At 49.1% G+C, this 12,596-nt stretch overlaps 1 protein-coding gene across 5 annotated transcripts in view; it reads left to right on the top strand.

Annotated features, from left to right (window-relative positions):
- Positions 1-12,596, top strand: part of Hgsnat (Heparan-alpha-glucosaminide N-acetyltransferase) — a 350,851-nt gene that overhangs the window by 278,749 nt on the left and 59,506 nt on the right. For all 5 annotated transcript variants that reach the window (XM_070528495.1, XM_070528497.1, XM_070528493.1 and 2 more), the window contains one exon: positions 4,380-4,450. In XM_070528495.1, coding sequence (XP_070384596.1) covers positions 4,380-4,450 — 71 coding nt within the window. The remainder of the gene's footprint in view (positions 1-4,379; positions 4,451-12,596) is intronic.

Genomic DNA, 12,596 nt, shown 5'->3' with positions numbered 1-12,596 from the left:
AGAGAGCGAGAATACCTCGTGAGCGGCGGTGATAAACAAGCTAAGAGCAGCGCCAATCAAGATAGAAATCAACTGCCGCTGCCCCTGCAAGAGAGTGCCGACAAACAGAAAAATGATGTTTCGTGCGCCTCCGTTGCGATCACGCGGCTAAACCGAAACCGCAAAAGGGGTGTTGCGGCAGTCTGCGCGACGCGCTGAAGCTAGAAATCAGTTCTGTTTATCTCCCCAAGAAGGTAGCACAAATTTCAAACGCTTCTTGTAAGTCCTGTGAGGTGGCAGCACCTCCCAGTGAGCACGGAACGTCATTATGGCGCGAAATTTCAAACGGAGGTTCGAAACCGTACCCGTACGGCTAAGACCCTGCGGGACAGAAAACCGCCGCTGTACATGTACGGAAAACCTTGAAATGGTTAAGTATTGTTTGTAGTTTTAACAGCAGTTTAGTGTGAGACACGGTCGAATGCTTTTTCTAAATCTATGAATATCATGTCAGTTTGGCCATGTCGGTCTAGAACTGCTGCGAGTTCGTGGATAGTTTCGAGAAGCTGTGTTGTTGTAGACAGTCCCTTCCGAAACCCATGCTGCCTGGAATCAATTATATCGTTGTCATTCAGGAAGACCAAAATACGTTCTCATATAATATGCTCAAGAGGTTTTGCACATGTGGGTAACAATGAAATTCGTCTGTACGAAGTGATAAGCGACCTGTTTTTTTTATTTGGGTATTGGGGTAACCTTTACGTACTTCCGGTCATCCGGAACTTCTGCACACGATAAAGACTTGGTAAATAGGAAACACAGATAGTTCGAGCACCACTCGGCATATTTCACGAGAAAATTAGTAGGTATGCCGTCCCTTCCAAGCGATTTCTTTGTATTGAAATTTAACAAGAGAGATAAAGTGCTTTCTTCGGTCACGGAGATATTTGCAATTGGCGGGCAGTCAACTGGAAGGTAACAGCTTGGTTTGTGACCGTCGTCATCCGTAAATACCGAACAGAAAAATTGATTGAAATATTTTGCGATCAAACTTTTATCAGTTACGGATTCCCCGTCGATGCAGAAACTGGACAAGGGCTGCTTTTTCGAAGAAAAATGGCGCGAGAACTTTGCCGGGGAAGACAGCAAAAAATTCTTCAAAGATACACTAGGATAGTATTCCTTGGCTTTTCTCATACTTACCTTTAGTTAAAGACGTATGTTGGAAAGTTTACTGGCATTGCCCTCTGTGGTATACTGATGGGGCTGTTTTCTTATTCGTTTAGCCTTCCGTTCCCGCCGCACTATCTCCTTTGTAATCCATGGGCGTGTGCGCTGTTGAATGCTTAGTCTCATTAGAACAAAGTCCCCGACGCATTTTAAGACTAGTTTTCTAAAGAAGCACCACTGCTCGTTCACGCAACACGTGCCTGATTCAGAAAGAAGTATGAAATCAGCCAGTGACCTATCCATTGCGTCCAATATGTCAACGTCCTTAGCGCAGCGAAAGTTTGGAACGAGGCATCTTTCTTTCTTGGCTTCGCCCGGACGACCAAGTTGAACTGCTAAAGATATCACTTTGTGATCAGATATTTCGTCAAAAACATGTACTTCGGGATCACGACGGAGTACTGCATTGCTTACAAGGAATAGATATAAAATTGAAGCTGTATCATTCTGACTGCGCGTAGGCTCTTTTACTTACTGAGCTAAATCATAGAATACTACGCGGTGAACAAAAGGTTCAGCAGCGCTAAAAAGAAGCTCCGGAAAATCGGTACTCCAGTCGACTGAAGACGTATTGAAGTCGCCACCCAAGAGGACATTACAAGAATAGATTTTGCTAGAACAAAGGAATTCGTTAAGCTCGAGAAAAAAGTCAGCTTGAGTAGGGGGATGTGAGAAGCCTCCTATGATTACAGTGTGTCCATCCAATTAAGTATACTTCAACGAGGACGCACTCAATTGCAGGTATATCAGGTAACCTAGGCAGCTGTAGTGACTGTTGAGAAATAATTGCAATGCCACCGCCGCACGAACTTCTATCTTTACGATGAATTCCGTAACCTCGTGGTGTTACTTCCTCGTCGGAGATATCGGGGTGAAACCAAGTTTCCGTGATTCTAAGAATATGCGGCTTGTGTGTTAAAATTATACTTTCAATATCATCAGATTTATTAACGATGCTACGTGCATTAAGGTTGATAAAACGGAGGGGCTTTTTGGGCATAAGTTTGGATTCATTCTGACTGGCGTCTTTCTTCAGTTTGTCTACCTGTGGGAATCCTTCTGTCATTGGCGCCATCCCATCGGAATAGCTCGCCATTAATCCTGATTTTGTCGTACACTAGTTGGACTTTCCCCCCAGCAGCTCTAATTTCGGTGGCGCTATCCCAGAGTTTCTTTCCTTTAAGTCTTGTGGGTGCCGAGAAATCTTCTGAGAACGAGTGATCTTTATTTTTAATTTGAAACAATCCTGTAGTATGGTCATTTTCGCGGTGGTCGAAAAACTTTATTATAAGTGGGCGTGGTCTAGTCCCGTGTCTGCGCCCAATCCTATGAAGTCGTTCAGCCGAAGAAACTTACACACCGAGAACGCTCTTAAACACGCCTTCTAGCACAGCTTGCTTCAGATCATCATGAGTTTCGGCAACTGTTTCTTTGGCCCCAAAAACGAGAAAGTTGTTCCTCCTAGAACGATCTTCTAGGTCGACAAATTTTTTCTGTAACTTCTGCACACTTTTCTCGAGGCCAGAGTCTTTTCAGCTGACTTCTTTAATAGCCAACGCCGACTCCTCAACCACCTTTAGTTTCATTTCAATTTCGTCTAACCGTTTTTCTATTTTCTTCTGACCATTAAGTAGTTCGACTAACAGATCATCATTCATAGGCCCAGGTGCAGGATAGGGCTCTACGTTTCGAGAAAGCATTGAAGAAGCGAAGACAAAATCGGGAACAACCAAACAGAGCGTACAAAGGCTTGCTGAGCGTAAACATTGGCCGACTCATAATGCTGAAAAAAATGACCACATGGCTGCAATCACAAATTACAGCGGGTTCTCAATACAGTGAAACCTTGTTAACACGTAGTTCGTGGGGAACGTGGATCAGATACGCACTAAGCGATGTACTATAATTGTCCGAAAATGGCAGATGAGCAGGTATAGACTTACTGGCCAAAGGAACCTGTTCATTCTCCCTCAAACGCAAACGCAGAAAAGTTTCATTTGCAAGCAGGCAGAATAAAATTTGTGATTCTCACTTACTGCCGTGGCGGCCTTGCAGCGACGATAGCATCCTCAAACTCAACAAGGCCACGAGCCAGTTTCTCCATCAGGCCCCACAACTCTGCGAATGCCCTGATGATGGTAATTGTACTAGCTGCGTAGGATACTAAAGGACCGGCATTCACGTCGTCATCCATGACGACTACATGGAAGCGCTAGAAGCTGTGGGTGCGGGAAAAACATCATGGATTCCATGTTTTGGTGTCACTATCAGTGGCAATAGCAGTCCTGGAAAGGTCCGGGAGCCGCAGTTTCGCTGTATATGGTCTGCGTGCGCAACATTTTGCCGATTCTATGCTTGTACGCACCGAAAAAGCCGTTTGGCATGCGTTATGCGACTATGGTTTAAGCAGTCAGCCAATGCATTAGGTTCAATGGCGACAGGGCGGGGGATTCATGTCGATTACATTTAAATCAGAATGACTTATTAAGTGGGTACGTATTAAAGAGGTGTTACTGTGTACTGAATTATTGATAATGTTTGTTTTTATTTCCAGTGTTTTTATTTCCAGTGTTTTATTTAGCCAGTGTTAAACCAAGGCAAAAATGCTGTGCCGCATGAAGTACGCCTTATAAAATGTGATCTAGCATTAAAAAGCCATAACATTTGCAAAAGCAACTCAATCTCTTCCACAGATTCCAATGGAAGCATGCATTGTATGTGTGGAAAAGGATGCCTAAACGTTAGGGGCCTGTGGCATCTGTGAAGAGCAAGCAGGTCTCATTTCGAGCAAACACTTAGTCCTTTTGGATGCAAAACAAAGTCTTGCAAAAGGCAGACAGTCAGTGGAGCCATTTCTTTTGCGTAGGGCTAGCGTAACCAGCTAGAGATGGTCACAAGAGAACACAGCACTTATCGCAATCCCTGCTTTGGCATAGTTTAACGGGCAGTCCGTTTTCAGTGTGCATACTTACATAATCTCAGCATATAGACTGGTTTTCATTGTGGTAACGGAACAGTTATCGAATTGATAGTGTCGTATTATAATTGTAGTCAACAGTTCTTACATTATACTCGTCACTGCACTATACTTGTGTAGATGCATTACTTTTGGTGGCTCTAGGATGCAGTACTTCTTCACTTAATGTTCTAACCTTTTTTTTCCTTCCCAGGGCATTGTTGCTGGTGTGCTCTGCAAGTTCTCAAAGGAAGATGGCTGGATTCCTGTCAACAAAAACCTGTGGTTAGTATAGGCTTTCTTTTTAACCATTCTTCGTATTCTTTATTTCTTTCTTGAAGGCTTTCCTTAGTTTTCTCTCATTAGTGGCCTGGACTAAATGTAGAGTACAATAGCTGGCAGATTATTCATAGTTGGCGAGGATCACCTAAAAGAACCGTCGCCACAAAGAAAAAAGAAGATCAAAAGGATCTTTATTCTCGCAAATGGCCAGAAAAGTGAGTTGCTTTGGCATATGCACTTATATGTGACCCGGTCTGTCTACTTTGGCCATTATTATGCCATTGATATACAGTCGAACCCACTTAGAATGATCATGATGATTCCTCGAAAAGTAGTCATTGTATTAGTATCGTGTTATGTTTGAGCTTACCTTAAATATAAGGAAGATCTGTCATATTTTAGTGTAGCTAGGCATGGCAACCGAAAACCGCTTCTGTATCATAAAAATTTGGTAACCGTTACCTGTTTTTGAACTGCGGCTGTATGTTCCGTCTCATTGTTTTCTGTTCATCTTGCCATTCCTCATTCGCTTGGACACAACCGTACTGCACGCCATTTGGCTTATTCTAGTTGTAACGATGGTACGACAGTGTATGTCATTGGCCACTTGGAGCACCGGGTGGCAGCAGTCTAGCCGCGTCCGAGCCAATAGGGAAAGATGAAGAGAGTGGGAAATGAAATTGATTATTAAGAAGCACGGCCTCTGCAGTGAGTAGGATAGCCTTGCAAAGCCACCCAGATAGTGTGTGTGCGCCTCTGGTACACACAAACTGGAGCAGAGGGGCACACGTTCATTGCCGTTTTGATCTGCTGGTACCATTATCCTTATTTTCCGCACCCTTTGCAATCATCGATGCTATCAACTTGACACATAAACGATAGGCACCTGCACTGCCTGAACTTTTTCGGCGCCGGTGCTGTAAGCTACACATCAATTAGAGCTCATTGTCTCCTCCCCATTTTGAACTGCGTACGCACTTCTACGCCCTCGCAGTGAGGAAACCCGTCCGTCCGTCACTCAAGACGATCGCTTCCAAGATGGGGACCGCAGCAGCGAGCGAATTGGCCTTTGTGCTGCCTCTCGCTTCAACCTGAACTAAGCAGCGAGAACACATCGTACACGAAGCGATCACTCGGCGCACTCTGTCGCCACCGCAGATCACTTTCAAGATAGGGCCTGCGCATCGGCACCATACGCAGCCGCTTCCAGAGCATGTTTGATCACAGTTCATTGTGGTTCCACATGGATGGATAGAACGCTAAAGAGCGATAATGGCCCATAATGATCGGAACGTCATCAATTCACCTTGCGCAACGGTCCGCAGCAGTTCGTGTCGCCATAGCGTTGTCGTTTATATTAGTGGGATCAGGTTTTATAGCATTGAAAATGACACCGGGCTGCATGGAGATGAGCAAATTGCACAATGCTTACGCATACTTAGACAACTATGAGAGGAGTTTCTGCATAGAGTTCCCCCTTTTTTCTTTCTTTCTTATTTCTTATTCTTCTTTTTTCTTTTTTGAGAGTGCTGCACAGATAGCAGATGTCAAATTAAGTAAACAATTTCGAGAAAATGTCAGCATGAGATTGTGAAGAGAGAATGACGCACGCATGATGTCGTAGGTTTTGGCCACTAGTGAATAGAAATACCATTTTCTGCTAGATTATCGGTAGCTTCTAAACTAATAAGTTGTCGTGAAAGCCAATCAGTAATCACATTCTGAATTAATGAGTAATTGACTAAGCAACTGTACATTAGAGATAACTAACAGGACTAAAGTCACTAATGATCACTCGCTACTAACATAATATGCTAAGTTGTCTGTTTTACACACCATAATAGCATGGATATCAAATGAAATGTCATAAAACGAGTGATTTAAGAATGCCTACATGGAACTGGTATCATTAAGACAATAGTGATCATAAATAATTTATTTTACTTGTACCACGTTAACTTTCATTTGTGCACCTCATCATTGGTGTCATTCGCAATTAAATGAGGATTTTGGTTGCCATTACTAATTGACAATGCCTAGTCTTACTTTCGTACAGCATAGCATCATGAACGTCAAATGAAAAGTCATTCAAACGTAGACTCAATTATGGTAAGCTGGAGTGGTAGGACTGACTTACTAGTGATCACAATTTACTTTGTTTAGCATAGCATTGGTAGCCTTCATTCATATACCTAGTCCATTATATCAATCAAAAGGACCTCAAATAAGTATTTCTTGGGTTACCACCCAGCTGTAGTTGAAATTCTGGTGTTTTACATGCCAAAACCACAATATGATTATAAGGCATGCCGTAGCACGGATTGGATTCGACAAACTTTAATAAAGGTCCTGCAGGACGCACGCCAGCGCACAGTGGGCGTGTGCCACGCAGAGAGCGACAGGGAGTACCTGGTGGCCGCTGCGGGAGCCTGCTGGACGGCCCATTGCTGGTCTTGTAGGAGCGGGCTTCGCAGGGTCTTATCCCACTTGTCCAAGGTAGAGTCAGGCGGAGCGTTTCTACACTCTCCGAGCGCGTGTGCAAGTGTCGCCGTGACCCCGAGGAGCACGCTTCGTCGAGGTAGACGTCCGGGTAGATGACGTGTAACGTAGCCGGGTCGGGATAGGTATGTGTTTGTAACAAGCGTAGCGTTAGCGCCTGCGGCCTAATTAGTCTGGGGTGCGGGGGAGGAAAGAGACGGCGTCCCGAGTAAAAGTGTTAAGTGATTACGTTGTACGTTTCTGGGGCGTCCCTGTTAGCCTCCAACTCATCTAGACGCGGTTGCCCGGGGGCGATGGCACGCTCGGTAAGCGCGCGCGCGCAGCGTCGTGGGCTATCTAGTTGAGGTTGGGTGGGGCACCCGGGATCCGACCCAGGTAGGTGGAAAACCAGGTGACGGTGTGGTGCTTGAGGATGCTCGATCAGCGCCACGCGTAACGCCTGGTAGGAGACGACTCCTCTCTCGAACGCTTTGATGGCCGGTCTCGAGTAGCTGAATATTGTCTTTCGCTTGGCGCCGAGCAATTCCAAGGCGATGACCACTTGCTCCAGAGCCTCGGGGTCGTGTGTGAGTACCCTGGCGGCATTTAGGGTCCGTTGCGAGGACGAGACCGCTACCGCGGCGAAGGCTCGCTAGCATCGGTAGGCGGCGGCGTCCACGAAAGCGACGTCGTCCGCTTTCTTGTTTATGCGTTTGAGAAATGCGCTCGCCCGGGCTACACGCCTGCCTCGATTGTGTTCCGGATGGACGTTTCGCGGAATGGGTACCATCGTGATTAGATCGTAGAGCTCGCGGCGAACCGGCGTAAACTCCGCTGGATCCTGGGTGTACGGTGGGAAATAGCCGAAGTCGCGCAAGATGTGACTCGGCGGTCTTGATCGTCGTCAGTCGTATCGTCTGTGCTCTCTCCTGAGCCTCAGTGATCTCTCCGAGCATATTGTGCACCCAGAGCTCGAGGAGTCGATACGTCGGCGTAGTGATCGGGAGCCGGGGGGCCCGCTTCACAACCTTTAGGATGAGTGTATTGAGCTTCACGCTCCGATTGTTTCGACTTGTGCACTGCTGCGACGTAGGTAGTGACATAGGACGAACGCGTGTACGAGGCGCAGCAGATTGTCTTTTTTGAGGCCGTGGTGACGGCTGGCCACTCTGCGCACGAGTCGTATCGCGTTGTCCGTCTTTGTCGCCAGCTTGTGGACCGTTTGGATGTTTGATCTGCCTGCCTCGATTAACATTCCCAGTACTCGGCTGGAGTCGACCCTGGGGATTGGACGAACGTCTCTGGTGTGGAAGGTTATGTTGCGCTCAATCAGGGGTTTCCACCCCTTAGGCCTTTTGCCTTGTCGTTTTGGGCAGTACAGCAAAAGCTCCAATTTGGCGGAGGAGCACTTGAGGCCAGTGTGTTTGAGGTAGAACTCGGTGGTTTCGACTGCCTCATGCACAGCGGATTCGATAAAGCCGTACGACCCCGCGGAGCACCAGATGGTGATGTCGTCCACGTATACCGTATGGTTTAGGCCTTGTATCTTCGAGAGGCGTTCGGAGAGCCCGATCATCGCCAGGTTGAACAGCGTCGGTGAGAGGGCGGAGCACCGGGGGAGGCCACGATGTCCGAGCTCGAGTTCTTCCGACATGAGGTCTCCGGCACGAAGCACAGTCTTTCGACGTGTTAGGAAGGAGCGGACGAACTCGTAGAACCGGCGCCCGAGCCCTATGTCCGCGATCGCCTTAAGTATTGCCGAGTGCTCGATGTTATCGAACGCCTTCTCCAGGTCGACGCAGAGTATGGCGCGAGTGCCCCAAGTGGTCACGGCGTCTATAATATGGCGTTTCAGGAAAAGCTTCCTATCCTACGTCGAGAGCCCGAGTCGGAAGTCCATCATTCGGTGTGTGAAACAGTCTTTGTCTTCGAGATGCCGGCCAGCTCTATTGAGTGCATGCTCGGCCACCGTACACACGCGCGACGTGAGTGAGATGGGGCGAAGGTTATCGACGCCACGCGCCTTGCCCGGTTTTGGAATGAGGATCGTCTGGACGAGTTTCCAGGCGTCAGGTAACTCGCCCCACCTCCACACGTCATTGATGGCGCCCGTGAGGTACACGACCGAGGGGTCGTCCAAGTTTTGCATGAGCTTACTGATTATGCATTGTGACCTGGGGCGCAACGGCCGTTCTGTTCGTGGAGAGCCCGGCGTACCTCTTCGACGGAAAATTCACGTCGAGGAGGGTGTTGTCGGTACCTGTGTAATCGGAATGTAGGGTCGGCTGGCCTGTGGGTATCAGCAGGTACTTGTGCACAAGGGTGTTGACAACATCATCCGGTGAAGCGGTGCCTTTGGCCTGGTGAAGGACTTTGGTGAGCGAGTGGTGCTGGTTCGTGCGAGTGTTGGTGTCGTCGAGCAGGTGTTTGAGGAGGTTCGACGTCTTCCCGTTGCAGACCTGTCCGTCTACCGAGTTACAGACCTCGTCCCACAGCTGTTTGGATAGGGTGCTGCAGTGTTCCTTACGTTCTTGTTAAGTTCTGCAATGCGTTTGCAGAGCCAGCGGTTGAGATGCTGGCTCTTCCATCGTGTCAGTAGAGATTGTTTCGCCTCGAGCAAGTGGGGGAGGCGACTGTTCATCTTCTCGGTTGGCATGTCCGTGCTGAATGTTTTCGTGGCCTTACCGACGTCCGCCTTGAGCTGAGCCGCCCACGTCTCGAGGTTCGGGGCAGTGTGAGGCGCGAGTCTTGCGAAAGAGGTCCCCGTCGACCCACGTGTCCGACTTGGGCTTCCTGACAATTCTGGCTGAGTGCGCGGCCAATATGAGATGGTCGCTGCCAAGATCCTCCGCAAGATTGGACCAGCCGGCATCGGCTGTGTTCACGAAGCAGAGATCCGGGGTAGTGTCTCTGTGCGTGGACGTGCCGATGCGGGTAGGGAACGTTTTGTCCGTCACTAGGGTGAGATCCAGGTTGTTCGCATGCTGCCACAGCGCGGTATCCTTGGGTGTGTCATACACGTTACCCCAGGTGCGGTGCGCAGCGTTAAAATTCGCCAGCTATCACGAGCGGGTTAGAGCCTGCAAGATGGATGGCTATCTGAAATAGGCGTCGGAAACTTTGACTCTTTTGTCTGGGGCTGCTGTACACGTTAAGGATGTACACACGTTTTCGGGACGCGTCGCTTGGGAGAATCTCGGTCATCACGTTGTCCACCTCGAACGTGCCGAGGTTGTGTGCGAGGCAGGTGAAAATTTTATAGACTAGCGTGGCGATACCGTGTCCTCCCGCGAGGCCGGGTAACCACTGGTAATCGGTGAACGTGGGGGTGTGTTCGAGGGTTTCTTGCAGTAGGATTACGTGGGGCGTCGCGTCGTGGCTGCGTAGGTATTGCTGCAGGGAGGCTCTCTGCCCAGTCAAACTCCTGCAGTTCCACTGCCAGATGCGTGACACTTTATCTGACCCGGCCATCTTGATGCTTGTGGGGGTCGGCCCGGGCGCCCGACGGTTGGAAGAGGGCCGCGTGTGGAGGTGGAGCAGGCGTGGGGTGTTGTGGTGAGACCGGCTTAACCGTGGCTATGGCGGGGGCTACGATCTTTTCGAGAAAATGTTCGACTGTCCCCAACCGATTACCCTGAGCCGTGAGGGTGGACTGTACGTGGGCCATATTCTCTCCGAGAAAGAGGAGGCTATCTCTAATTGCCGACAGCATACATTTAATCTCGTCTAACTCGGGTTTCAGTTCTGGTCGGGCGCTAGCGACGCCGCAACCTGTTAGCACTACCAGCGCTAACAGGTTGCGGCGATGGTGACGGGGCCAGTAGATTTCTGTCATTGACGATTTTCGAGTCGATGTTCGTCGGCTCGTCTTGCACGGGGACCCCGCGGATGACTCCCTTGCAAGTGGACTGTGGTGCCGCTTCATAGGCGCTGACCCCATGGGTACCGCCTTCGATACAAATTTGCTTTACTTGCACGAAGCGGTTAGCATTTTCTCTGAGTGGAGTGCTTGCCACTAAGATATTCTGCTTGTTGTTGGGGCATGGCGTGTCCGAGTGTTGTTGTGCCGGGCTGAGGCCGGCCGAGGCGGCAATGGCGTCGGCAACCACCGCAACGCCAACCCTTGCTATGTTAAGTCCCGCACTAGGCCTTGTAATAATACGGATATCATCTTTTGACAATAGCGGCATTCTGCTCGCACGGATGATGGTGTTTTTAACGTTTTCATGGCCGTGGGTGTAAGTTTCTCCGCGTTTCAACACGCTATATGGCGGAGTAGGGTTAATGCTCTCATGTTTGGCTGCGGCGCCGCGAGACGTGGCAGTCTGCCAGCCTTGATCGGGGGTGATTTCCTCCCGGGCAATGTCCTCCCCGGTCACTTGGTATTCCATATCTGAGCACAAAAATTGCAGCCAAAGCGGCGGCGGCGATGACGTGGTAGAGAGATCAATGCGCCAGAAGTGGAGCCGTGTTAGCGTGCGCTTGCCACGTCGGACTAGAGGCTCCCCTCGTTAGGGCTAGCAAGGTGGCGGCCGATCGACGATGGTAAAATCGCTGTAGAAGGTAGAGATAAACACCCACAGTGTCCAGGAAAGTGTCCACAGAGTCCTTGCAACTTCACGAAGCCGTTGTGCACAAAAATTCCCGTGACATCGTGAAAAATCGCCATGAAAACATTCTTAAAAACAAGAGCCGAAATGAATGCGTCCGCACACTCCAGCCTCTTCTTCCTTTGCCGTAGTACGAAATTCCGGATTAATTTCAACTACCTCGGGTTGTTGCTTATTACATATGTGTGGTACATAGAGGCATTCTTTTGCACTTCGCTGCCATCGAAATGCGGCTGCTGTGGCTGGGGTATGATCCCCCACGGTCAATAATCATCACTAATAGTACGTTCAGTTCGATGTGCTCGTACTTTTACACGGCATAATGTGATAGATATCAAATGAAAAGTAATAAAAATGATGATTCAAATATGATACAGTAAAAGTTCGTTAATTCAAATTCTGTGGGAATCCTATGAAAATTCAAATGATACAAGATTCGAACTAATAAAAGCCAGAGAAAAATATTGCTCAGCTAAGGCGCTCATATAGTCTGACATAGCGTGAGCGCACGTGCACACGCTCACACACGATATGTCACGTTGGGGAGAGCAACGTCTGTAGTTCGACGCACTGGCGCCGTACCGGGCCAATGTGGTCCGATGTGCCCGACGTCGAGATAGCTCTTGCTCCGTTCGCGCGTTCTTCGCGCCACCTGCGCCGACGCACAATGCATTCCGCGAAGAAAAAAGGCGCCCACGCTGTATCGCCGACGGTTGCAGGTATACCAGTTCAAAGTGACGCGCGGGTTGGGGATCGTTTTGCGCATGCTCCAAAGAGAGCAGGCAACGGTGTGTGCGTCGAAGTATTGGAGGCGAGCTGCACCACAGGGAAAGCTGGCGCTACCGTTGTTGTTACGGGGTATGGGGATCATGGGGACACAGCGGCCGCGTCGGCTGCTTCGGAAGCGCCGAAGCGAGCTGAAAAGGAACGGTTCAAGTCCCCTGAGCTGGGGCGTTTCTGATTAAGTCTGGAGGTTTTCCTGCTTCGGGTGTCTACTTGGCAACTCTTGAAAGCACTATAATAAGTAGTGGCTGCCTTTGAAGGTGTCCAACATGGTAGAC

Source organism: Dermacentor albipictus, unplaced genomic scaffold (genome assembly GCF_038994185.2).
Source record: "Dermacentor albipictus isolate Rhodes 1998 colony unplaced genomic scaffold, USDA_Dalb.pri_finalv2 scaffold_12, whole genome shotgun sequence".
In the NCBI taxonomy this organism is placed as follows: Eukaryota; Metazoa; Arthropoda; class Arachnida; order Ixodida; family Ixodidae; genus Dermacentor; species Dermacentor albipictus.
The sequence above is the reverse complement of the archived record's forward strand: the minus strand, read 5'-3'. Positions and strand labels throughout refer to the sequence as shown.